Below are 12,976 nucleotides of genomic sequence, written 5' to 3' on the forward strand. Positions count from 1 at the left end.
CTCTATCTCAGTTATTACTTAATGGATTTGATTCAAATTTAATATAGTTGTTTCATATCATGACTCACATCATATGACACAAGGTCCATAACTCTGAAACCAATTTTCCATAAATTATGCCCCCTTTTTACTTAAAATTTCAGATTAAAGTTTTTGTGCACTTTCACTCTAACTCTGTTATTACTTATAAAATGGACTTTATTCAAACTTAAAATGGTTGTTCCACCATCACTCACAACATATATGACACAAGGGCCATAACTTTTGCACAAATATTTCATTAATTATCCACCCTTTTACTTAGAATTTCTTGTTAAAGTTTTGATGCAGTTTCACTCTATCTCAGTAATTACTATATGGATTTTATTCAGTCTTAAAATAGTTGTTCCACCTTATCACCTACATCATATAACACAAGGGCCACAACTCTGGCACCAATATTTGATGAATAATGCCTCCTTTTACATTTAATTTTAATTTTAATGCATTTTCACTATATCTCTGTTATTACTGAGAAAATTTGATTCAAACTAAAATAGTTGTTTGGCATCATTAATCACATCATATGACACAAGGACCATAACACTAGCACCAGTATTTCTTGAATTATCTCCCTTTTTACTTAGAATTTCAGGTTCAAGTATGGTGCGCTTTCACTCTTTCTTGGGTATTACTAAATGGATTTGATTCAAAATGAAGGTAATTGTTACACGTCATCACCCACATCATATCACACAAGGTTCATCACTCTTGCACCAATATTTCATGAATTATGCACCTTTTTGCTTAGAATTATATTTATTTAATGTTTTGATGACGTTATCTTTATCTCTCTTATTATTTAATATTTTTGACACAAACGTAAGCAATTGTCAAATACCTTCTCCAACATTGGAGTCATTAAACACTCTAGTGACTGCTCCAGCTTCCTCAGATGTGCCCATTTTGGTATCAAGTCAACTCGTCCCCTAGTCAGCTCGTCCCACAGACAACTCGTCCCCGAATTGGTCATTTCGTCCCCCAAAATTGGTCATTTCGTCCCCTCAAGATAAAATTTGGTCAACTCGTCCCCATTTTTGTCAACTCGTCCCCAAACCAACGAAAACTTATGTATATTTTTAGCATAAAATATACTTATTTGAAAGAAAAAAACAACTTAATTTGTCATACTTTGATTTTTTTCTCAAAAATACGTTTTAAAAAGGGGGCCGAAAAGGTGGGACGAAATGACCAATTTGAAATCGCCGAGGGGGACGAAATGACCAAATCGAGGACGAGTTGACTAGGGGACGAGTTGACTGTAAATCCCCATTTTCACTATCTAGCATCGAAGTAGTCGAGCGCGCTGTCTCTTGTGACAGCTCTTGTTGGGTAGAGAACACCAATTGTTTTCCCATAGACTATGATGGCGTGTACGGCCTTCCATATATCGAAACATGTATATCCAATCACATTTTTTCAAGAACTATCTTAGTTCCACCAAAATATCGGACGAAAAACTATGAATAGTGATACTTTATTTAAGTAATTTTCGTGTTGAATGAGATGACCCCCTGTTTACATCGTTGTCATGGCGTGAGAAATTCTTTTGATGAAACTTTTTTCAATACACAAAAAATGTTAGCAAATTTTGTCAAAATGTATAATGAAATACTGTAAATCCCGTAAAAATATTCCATTATGAAAAATGATCACTTCTTGGTTTGTTTACATGATGACCAATCAGAACGCACAGACGCTACCTTATTCCCAGGTATACACTTACCTCATTCCCAGTAAGTTCCCTGTACTTTTTTGAATTGGTGGTCTCTGACCTGTTGTTAAACTACTATATACATCTTTGCTTTAAATCTATTGTACTTCCGAATGTTGCGGTTTTAATGCTATATCAAACTGGAAAAATAAAAACTCCAGAAGCCGAGGGCCAGAGCACCAACATCAAAAATAGGCTCGCGACAAAACGAAATTGTAGCAGACGGGTTGCTTCAAAACTCCAACAACAAGCACATTTTAATTATATACAAAATGTAAAAACGGCTATGGGGAAGATAAAAGTGTGGTTGTGTTGGGGATGGGGGTGGATAAAACAAGGGTGAAGAGTAATTAACAGATTTACTCGACCGTTCTATCTAAGTCCAAGATGATTCGTGTTCCAAACAAGTAGGTTACAACGAAACGGAGCATTCCGATATGATTTTTCACATTCAATATCAGAAGAAGAAACAAGTATGATAGAAATAGCCAAGGTCAAATTACGCACATATATCATCAATTTGAGGCTTTGTTGGGATAAACGTTTAGCTTTTGAGAGAGAATCAACGAGAGACAATTGTTATGTTTTGCGTCCTTTATGGTTGGGAGATGACAACTTACTTTTGAAAATAATTGGAACCACTGCCTTGCACTTCCCAGATCATAAAAGGCGACTAGCAGGGTCTGAACATACGGTTTTGCTGTGCCTCTGTGATTCCAGCGGGTATAAAAGTTTCGATTTCTTACCTCATATTTTTATTGTCATATAACCAAACTATTTAGTCCTGTTTGATGCCCTATACCGTAAAATGTGCTAGTGCGCCATAAAAGTCAAATAAAAAAATCTTGCTTTTTAACCAATGCCAGAAAGTTTCATTCAGTTTATTAATTTCCAGTGTTATATATACATTTTATGCCAAACTTAGTGGAACTGAACATACTGAAAAATTTCATATCAACATATGGTAAAATGCTTGCTTCCGAAACTTGCATATTGTTCCGAGTCTACCTTATTTTTGTGGAAGTTGAATGGACTTCATCGCACACGTTGAACACGTTAATTTTAGGCATTTACTGTACACAAGTTATAAACATTTTAAACGCTACCGTGATCTGTGAAGCTGAATGTGAGGCCGTTTGATCAAGCCCGACAATAATGCTATGTTGTTGTTTCAATACATAAATAACAGCCTTGTGAAAAAGGTTATTTTATGTATGCCCCGGTAAGGATATATTGACGCCAACAGATCGATATATTTATCAATATATCTTTATTCATCATATACCAATTATTGAAATTTGAAACCCTCGTGACCCACTTATCCATAGCGGTTAATTTTAATGCGCCATTTACTTTTTTAGAAGGAAAACAAACATTTGATGGGAACATAAAAAGGAATACACAGCGAAAATGTTAAATCGCGTTTTATTTTTATTGTCACGTAAGTGAATTATGCTTTGATTTAATTGTTTAAAATTTAAGCTGTACTCTTCCTTTAAAAGTACACTATTTTGCCTTTCAGCTTTCCTGAAACAGTAAGTTAAATGATTTTATGCAGAAAAAATAACGAATAAAGGACGTACTTGGTTATTATCTTATACATTCAAGTCTAATGCATATATACTATATAGTTTTTTTGTTGTTTTTTTTTTCACGGCAGTAAAACTATGAATTTTAAAGCTACTCACAGATTTGGTAAATTTTTTGAGCAAATTTCGAGGGCTCAACGCGAAAATAGTCTAAGTGTATATAGAAATAGAAGCAGATAGACTAGTTTCGCGTAGAGCCATCAATTTGGCGTTAAATTTATTATATGACACTGGAAAAGGGTTAACATGAATGGAAATATGTGTTTAGATATAGGTAAATAAGTGTTAAGAATATTGTTTTTCTCCATCATTTCAAGAGCGTTTATAACACTTTACTTCCTTCTGTACATTTTTTTGTTTGTAATTTATGATACAAAATTCATATGTTCATAACTTTGTATGGCTAGTCACTGCCACAGTACTCGCATTTTATTGACTTTTGAGAGAAAATTTACTTAAAAATTTTGAACAAGTCACTTGAACCTTTACACTGGTAAATTTCTAGAATGGATTGGTCCATCATTCCACTTTAGCAGTACCACCCATTTTATCAATGAGGTGTTCAATGAAATAGCGAACAGTACAGACCATGATTAACCTGCGCGGATCTTGGTCTGCACTGGCCACAAAGGCAGAATCACTTGCCGCCAGCAGGCCATGGGTTAAAATAACTTTATTTTATATTTCGCTGATTTTGTGCATCATTCTTAAGTTCTAAAACGGTGATAACTGAATTTTCTAAAATGGAAGATTATTTAAAAGTCTAAAATATCTGCTCAATGCATTATAACAACGGTTAAATTTTAAATGTTTTTACTACGTTTGTTTCCAACTTTTACCATATGTTAAAACTTATACTATCATTTAAGGATTGCCAATGTTTAAACTAAGACTGGTACCTTTTATGAGTCTTTTCATGAAAAATGACGAAAACGCGTCACGCCCCATATCATCGCCTTTTTTATTTAAATAATTACAAAATTAAATGCGCTCCATGATCAATATATAACAACACTTCCATGCATCAGCAGTTGACCTATTTTTTTTTACCAAAAATACTTGGCCCAAGATTATTAAAGTTCACATTGCAAGTAATCATGGAAGCATACACAAGTTTTACAAAAACTGTGTTTCGACATAATGGAATTTCCATTTTAATATATCTTTTAACGTGTTTGGTTCATTTCTTGTACTAAGCATGTCAGAAAAAAAGTTTATAGTGCGCCAAGGTCACATTCAGAGATTACGTAATATGCTGTATTTAAACTAAGTTGATCACGCGATAACAACAAAATATTACATATGAGCCGTGTCATGAGAAAACCAACATAGTCTGGTCAGGATCCATGCTGTTCGCTTTTAAAGCCTACTGCAATTAGAGAAACTATTAGCGAACAGCATGCGCAGTCTGGTCTGGATCCATGCTGGTCGCAAACCCACTATGTTGATTTTCTCATGGCACGGCTCATATCATCATTTAGAAACGATACACATTATTATACATAAATTGTACGTAAAAATTAAAATGCATTACAAATACAACAATCATGTCTTTCTAACTTAGAGGCAGTTATAGCGTTTTAAATTCATCTTTTTAGAAACGTAAACGTTTTCAGTCTCAGCTGAGTTCGAGACTGAAAATTTGATAGCTAAGTTTACTAGAACTTTAAGTGAGACTGACCATTAGTACTGAATAGTCACTTTGTAAAGTACATTAACGTAACATATAATTTCAAACATACAATTTTGAAATTTGAAATGTTCCATTTTCACTGAAAATGTCAGGGTTTTCAACTGATTCTGTTTTTTTTTCTTTTTGATTTAGATGGATCAAAATTACTTTGGTGTTTATGAAATATTATTTCCCGGTAGTTGACGTTCAATAAAAAAAAGTTTGATTCTCTCATTTCCCAATTGTGTTATTGTGCCATGAATAATATTTGTTTGACACGTTTTTGAATGACAAAACAGTTCACAACTATTTGAATGCTACCGCATATTTTAAACTGTTAACTCTCGTTTTCTTTGTGTATTGTTTAGATCGAATTCTTTGTTGATAGTTATTTTTTGTCACAGTTAACGTGGTCTCGACAGTGGCAGTAGAATGTTATTACAAAGGTTCGCCTTTACTAGGAGGTGGCCATGAGCTGAAGTCGATGTACTGTGAGGACGGCTGTTGTGGGACTTTTGATAAACAGGAGTGTTGTAAAGGATTGTAAGTACACACTTCTGGCACTCTATATTTAAAATAATTTACAAAATTGACAAATACATTGAGCTAGGTGGATCAGGCTTCGAACACGGCTATAGTGGGACCATAGACAAACCAGAGTTTTGTTAAAAGTCGTAAGTAACACACCTATTCAGATTAATTCACAAAGGTACACATGTAGGCGGAGGTAGGTTTGACCAGTTGCAAACAAGGCTGCAGTGGGACTATAGACAAACCATATGCTGTAGAGGGTTATTCGTAACACACCTATTCAGGTGCATATGTACACGGCGGTAGGTGCCGAGGAGTTGGGATCATGGCCGCCGTGTGACTATAGACTAGCGGGTATGTTTGAAAGGACACTTATTCAGAAGCATATGTACACGACAGTAGATGTGACGAGTTGCATATATGGCTGCAGTGGGACTATAGACTAACCAGGTGCTGCAAATGGTTATTCGTAACATACCTATTCAGGTGCAGATGTACACGGGCTAGGTGCCGACTGCAGTGCGACTATAGACTAACCAGGTGCTGTAAGGGACACCTATTTAGGTGCCTATGTATACGACAGTAGGTGCGAGTTGGCAACATGTTTGCCGTATAACAAAAGACTGACCAGTGTGTTGTAAAGGACATCTATTCGGGTTCATATGTACACGGCGGTAGGTGTGGGACTATAGACTAACCAGTGTGTTGTTATGGACACCTATTCAGGTGCATATGTACTCGGCGGTTGGTGGCACACAGTGACGACTTGCATATATACGGCTACAGTGGGACTATAGACAAACCAGGTGCTGTAAATGACACCTATTCAGGTGCATAAGTAAACTACAATAGGTGCGAGGAGTTGCGAACACGGCTGCAGTGGGACTATGGACACCTATTCAGGTGCATATGTACACGGCAGTAGGTGCGAAGAGTTGCAAACATGGCTTCCGTGGGACTATAGACTAACCAGGTGCTGTAAAGTACACCTATTCAGGTATATATGTACACGGCAGTGGATGCGAAGAGTTGCGAACATGGCTTCCGTAGGACTATAGCGAAGAGTTGCGAACATGGCTTCCGTGGGACTATACGCCTCTGGTCATCTGTCTTCAGGTTTATATACAAAGTTGCACACACCACGTTGTGACCTGCTAACAATGTTGTTCTATGGCCATGTAGAAACAGAATTGTTGCCAAGGGTTGTATGTACATGCATATGCCTATGATACTCTGTATTCGGATTTATTTCAGCAATGAGACTATAACCAAATGTTTTCAAGGGTTGTAAGTATACGCCTCCGGCAGTCTGTATTCATGCACATTTACTTATAAAGGCGCAAATAAACATTGTGACAGGTGCGATTTTAGCTGCAGTAGGGCTATAGACTAGCAAATGCTGTAAAGGATTGTAAGTATATCTTTCTGATACTCGGCATTCAGAATTATTTTCAAAGGTGTACACATACGCGACTGTCACTGTAGTTGCGAACATGGCTTTGTATAGAAGTATTGTAAAGGATTGCAGCTCTATTGATATTAGGTGCACATACGCAGTGGCAAATATACACAGTGGTAAACGCGTCTGACTTGAGTGGATGAACTGCAAACATCAGGTTCTTCTGTCTTCATTGTTAAAACATATTTCTAGCTCGTTTGGTTTTTGAAACATCCCCCCATCCCACGAAAAAAAAACAAAAAAAAAAACAACAAACAAACAAACATAACAAGAGCTGTCTGATGATAGCGCGCTCGACTATTTGAAGGCTTGTCAATAAAATGGATTTTATAATAATATTGTTACAACTTCGTCAAACTAAGGGTCAAAATGATAAAATCTGCTGTAATTTACAAGTTTACAAATACTTACAATTACACAAACATATGCGACCTTATTCACTGACACTTGACATAGCTATGCAGTCTCGATCCAATAGTCCCAGTGCCTTGAAGGATTTAAAGTTGCATGCAAAACCTCAATATGTGGACAAAGTGGTATAATTCTGTTAAAATACAATTCAGAGTTATTGGACTTAGTTTCAAGAGTTAATAACATAGACTTGTTTAATTACAACAAGTTAACATGATATTAAAGAAAGGATAAGAATGAATTTTCTACTTCTAGGACCTGGCCCTGTGAGTATATTTACTGATCCTAAAGACATGTGTGAAGTTTGAATCCAATACATCACTGCAGAGATAGTTATCATTATGAATAACTTTAATCAAATTTCTAAGTTAAAAAGGACCATAACTCTGAAAATATTGCTGACAGAGTAATGTCCCTTGTCATACATGTGCACATTGTCACTATATGCAAGTAATCCAAGTGTCAGTTGAATATCCTTGATAGTGTTCAAGACATTTGACATTATAGAAAACTTTAACCAACGCCGACGCCTACGCCGGGGTGAATAGTATAGCTCCCCGTATTCTTCGAATAGACTAGCTAAAAATGTACGAAGTATTGTCGTCATTTGATCGTCGTTGTCGGCGTTCGTTTTTATCTTTGTTAAGGTCCACATTTTCTAAAAATGAATATAAGAACTACAGCTTTGAAACTTTTCACTCTTGTTTATTATCATAAGGTGACTACGCAGGTCAAGAAAAATGTCTCTGATAAGCATTTTGTCAGAACTAAAACCCTTTTGTACTTAGAAATATTTTTGGGGTTAAAATTTTTGTTTAGGTCCACTTTTCCCCAAGAACCATTAGAGTTACAGCTTCAAAGCTTTGCTCACTTATTTATCATTATTGGATGAGTAAGTAGGCATTTATAAGAATTATGGCCTTTTCGTACATAGAAAAATTACACTGTCTTTGACACTTTGCAGACTTGTTTATCATCAATAGGTGAGCACGTAGGCCAAAAGCCATATGTGCATTTTATCTGAATTATCCCTTTTTGTACTAAGAAAATTTGATTTTTTTTTTATTTAGGTACATTTTTCTTGATCTCTATAAGAGCTATAGCTTTGAAACTTTGTATTCTTGTTTATTGTCATTAGATAGGTCAAGAACCATAACTCTCTCTTGCATTTTGTCAGAATTATGGGTCTTTTGTTTAACTTCAGTTTCTTGAATACTTACAATAGAGTTTGAAACTTCACCCACGTTTTGCCATCAATTAATATGAGTAAGAAGGCCAAGAGCTATAACTAGTTCCTTGCATATTACCCAGCACTTACAGACGAGCGATGGCACCCACAGGCGGCGCTCTTGTTAACAAAGGCAGTGACAGGATAATACACATCGATAGAAACTTTAAAAAGCACTAACTAAACTGTGCTTTGCTTAAACATGGGATCATTGTATAGATCTGTATATCATCCTATTATTTTTTTTTTTATTTTCAGAAATTGGTGGATGGTGTTTGCCTTCGTCTTGGCTGGATTCTTTATAATATTTGTGATCGTTGCTGCAGTATATCTGATCCTGAAACAGAAAAATAAGAAGAAAGAACGAGTCGGAAACAGAGAAAGCGATCAAGGTAGAGAACGAAAAGTTTTCGAAAATCTTTTTGTAGCAATTGTATTTTACGAAAATATCTTAATATCAAAAGAACTTCATACGTCCAGTCTAACATTTCACTTAATTAAAGCGTATACGTCTAAGGTAAATTACACAAATTGTTTCTGAATTACTATACAAGTGAAAAAAAAATCCCAAATAAATTGATTTTTTTCTTCAAAAATTGTTCACCGGCAAACCTTGCTAGGATAATAATTATTGAAAATAGTCCGTGCCATAATTCTCATATTGGTGTTGCCATTTATTCGAATTCAGCATTTTTGCAAGAAATATCTGCACCTCGTTTTACTTCGGATACGTTTTAGGTAAAAACTGTCAAATATTGATTTGATGAAAGCAAACGTTTTTCCTACTCAGTTTGATCTTTTTTTATATTTCAAAGAAAGACGGGATGGGGGCGAATGCCAAATAATTCCAACATACGCCTTTGTTGACTAAATTAAAATTACAGTTACAAATCGGGTGTCCAACCCACGTGACTTTTCGTTATCGTACAATCGTACACTCTGTTGATTGTGCTACGCTGAGTGAAATGTAGACAAAGCGTTTATCCTAAACGACGCTGTTCACAGTTTTAAAGCTAACTTTGGCTCAGTATATTTAGCAAGAATATTGATATATCTCAAAATGATAAGTAAGTTTAATAAATATGATAAAAACCTGTTCAAATACCAACATATGTCAAATTAAAGAAAGAGCTGAATACGGTCTGCGTATCACATGAATAAGGGTGTGATAAGAGTCTTTTATGTAGAGAAGTGCTTTTTAAAAGATTTTCCTTGTTACAATTGTCGTCTGTATATGAAAAGGTTTCTTGCTTTTGTGACTTATTCAGATTGCATATTAAAATGAGTACTTGTTTGCTTTGATATATTTGTTATAAATTATTTAACTGATTTATTATATATGAATATTTTTCTTTAGTATGGTATGCAAATATTGAACTCAGTTGAAATCTGTTTTATTATATATATGCTATATAATGACTGAATCTCATTACACTGAAATGAAGGTACGCTGCATACAGTTTATCTATGTGATATGACTACGGTCCAATGTTCCTTATGAAACAAAAATATTGAAATAATTACAATTGTATGTTTTGCTTGACCTTCACTTTTTATAGGTGTGACGTCATTGTCCAAAGAATCATGAATAGCGAATATGCATTTGTTAAAGCGGGATCAGTTGGCCTATTTTAGAAATAAATAAAAATAATAAATAAAAAAATCCTTTACTTGATTTTTTTCTCATGTATTCTAATCAAACTTGATTTGTAGCCAACTTTGTTCAGCTGGGACATTTGACCCCTTTTAGGGGCTGCTAGAGCTAAAACTAGAAATGCCTTTATACAGCGTCTCATGAACAGCTTGGTGGATCTTTGTCATACTTGGTCTGGAGCATCATTATAAGGTTCTCTTCCAGATTTATTTATATTGGAACTTGGGCCCTATTAGGGACCACTATAGCTAAAAGTAGATATGTCTTTCTTCGCATTAACCACTAAAATGTAATGGATTTTTATCAAACTCGATGTGTAACAATATCGTAAGGTCTCCTGCTATTTTGCTACAAATGGGGATAGGGACCAATTTAGCTAAAAATATAAACACGTTTAAAGACCTCGCTTCATGAATCTTCATCAAACTACTGCTGTAATTATTCGTCTAAGGATAAACGAAACAAAATTGCAACCCTACGAAACCTTTGCGAAAAATTAAAATAGAACCATTTAAATTGTTAAAGTGCGGTGTTTAGTTTTGCAATTTGAAAAATGTTAGATGAAAGATGAATGTTAGATGAAAAATTCATAAACTTCTTTCCTTATTACAATTCGCCGACCATCATTTTAAAAGATATTTCTTGTTGCTTATAGTTTCTTCATACTTCAAGTTGACAAATTTAGATAAAATAAATAGCGTCGAAGACAGGAAATGTGCTTTCCTCGCCCTTAAGTGTCTGCCAGATACGGAAGTTTGGACCAATTGTTTGAAGACAGTATTGATGAAGTCTAGCAGACGTTTTGTACCGAGGAAAGCACTCGTTTTTTCTGTCCTTTTATTTTTATCAAAATCAATTAAGTAACAAGGTAATTACAAACAAATACGCTACATGAATCGAGCGTCTTTCCCCGTGAAAATGATACCAAAATGTCACGTGGGTTGGGCACCCTGGTTATAAATATATCCCTGAACATTTCACATGGCAAATGAGCTATAACTTATCGACATCTCTTTCGTCTATTTCGTCTAAAAAAGCTATACTGAAGGTAACCACATGTCCACAATACAAAAATTTCATTTAGTTTATACTAATTTATTTTAGGTCGATTGTGAAGCAAGTTCTATACAACTTTTATTGATCACTCTCGTCACCTCATTTCTAATGGAATCCATTACAACGAGTTATTATTGGGATATTATTGGGATAATATTGGGATAAACACTTATTACTTCTTTATTCCATTTTCGCAAAAGTTTCCAATTATATGACAAATACGTATGCAGTCTGGTTCTAAGAAGTACATAATTGTTTAGAAGAATTCGGCCACTTTGCTCTTAAGCTAAAAGCCAACTAAAACCTCTTTGACTGAGCAGAAAACGTCTGACAACATAGTTGGACCTTTTATGTAACTATGTTCATATACAGCCATTCTAGGAGCTGTAAGCGTATTTAGAAGGATTTAGGAGTAATGAACCAATGTTTTCTATTTTAACTTACGAAGGCCAACCAAGCACCGTAGACTTGTCTGTTTTCCGCACAGACAACCATAGAGCGCCCGATCCCCCAGCATACTCAATGTATCAGGACCGCAGAATGTACCATGATCGTGAAGCAAACCAGCATTTTTTCCAAGAGCAGAACTTTGTACCAGACAGCGAACGAGAAAATGCAAGAAACGAAACCTCGTGGAGAAATTCAGACCTTTCTTATTTCGATAAATATCTCAAACGTACGAAACAGCCGACTGCAGCAGGGAACCAGATGGAATTTTCTGCGCTGAATAGATCACCTCACAACACAGAAAATACAGTTCCAACAAAGCTTGCGGCGGAGTATGAGGAGTTACGAGTGTCAATGGATCCAGATCTTACAGCCGAATGTACATACATTGGCAACACAGCTGAACAAACGACAGAACATCCGGTCTTGGAACGGACGGACACTTCTCAGTTCCACTTCATGGCCCCTAGAAATCCTTCGTAGAAGAGTTTTGACACAGATGCATTTCTAGATGGCTTCTGGTATAAAAATCAAGGACAGTGATATGAAGCTATAAATTGTAAATATTAACAAACCTGTATATGGATTGTACCTACTTCTGTCCTCAAAGACGACAATTCACTTATACTTGAAATTGTTGTATGGGTATGAAATTTCGTAGAAAATATCTTCTGCTGTCTGCAGAACTCTGTGATTGTGTTTTTTTTTTCAACGTACAGCTCAATAAAGTTTTCTAGAGCTATCAAGCTTGCATATCATATATGAGGATTAGCATTTCAGTGTTTAGATGTCTGTATAAAAATGGCCGACTTTCGATACTGAGAACTAGCTAGAGAAAGAAAAATATAGTCTTTATTGTAAATTCATGTTGTGTATTCTGTACAAGAAACACAAAGATGTGAGAAAGAAATATATAACTTTATTCAACTGTTTCATATATTCGTTATAATATCACTTCAGCGTAATCATCACACCTAAAATTCAGTGTACATTTGTGCTCAGCATACTAGTACTTATGATTATATAAATTTCTAATCGCAGACTTTAACATATACCTCACTCCTCATTCCAGACTGTATAATATATTTCACTCCTCATCCCTGACTGTAACATATACCTCACTCCTCATTCCTGACTGTAACATATACCTCACTCCTCATAGCAGACTGTAACATA

The 12,976-nt window shown here is 35.3% G+C and overlaps 1 protein-coding gene across 2 annotated transcripts; it reads left to right on the forward strand.

The window, feature by feature from the left end:
- Positions 1 to 3,078: 3,078 nt before the first annotated feature.
- On the forward strand, positions 3,079 to 12,732 carry LOC128558992 (uncharacterized). Of its 2 annotated transcripts, none has more exons than XM_053549629.1 (4): positions 3,079 to 3,194; positions 5,419 to 5,557; positions 8,902 to 9,035; positions 11,793 to 12,732. In XM_053549629.1, the coding sequence occupies exons 1-4, from the start codon at positions 3,164 to 3,166 to the stop codon at positions 12,281 to 12,283; spliced, it is 795 nt and encodes a 264-aa protein (XP_053405604.1). In that variant the 5' UTR covers positions 3,079 to 3,163; the 3' UTR covers positions 12,284 to 12,732. The 2 variants fall into 2 exon arrangements, with proteins under 2 accessions (XP_053405604.1, XP_053405605.1); XM_053549630.1 differs by having other exon boundaries at positions 11,802 to 12,732.
- Positions 12,733 to 12,976: the final 244 nt, after the last annotated feature.

The sequence above is a fragment of the Mercenaria mercenaria genome, chromosome 8 (genome assembly GCF_021730395.1).
Source record: "Mercenaria mercenaria strain notata chromosome 8, MADL_Memer_1, whole genome shotgun sequence".
Taxonomy (NCBI): Eukaryota; Metazoa; Mollusca; class Bivalvia; order Venerida; family Veneridae; genus Mercenaria; species Mercenaria mercenaria.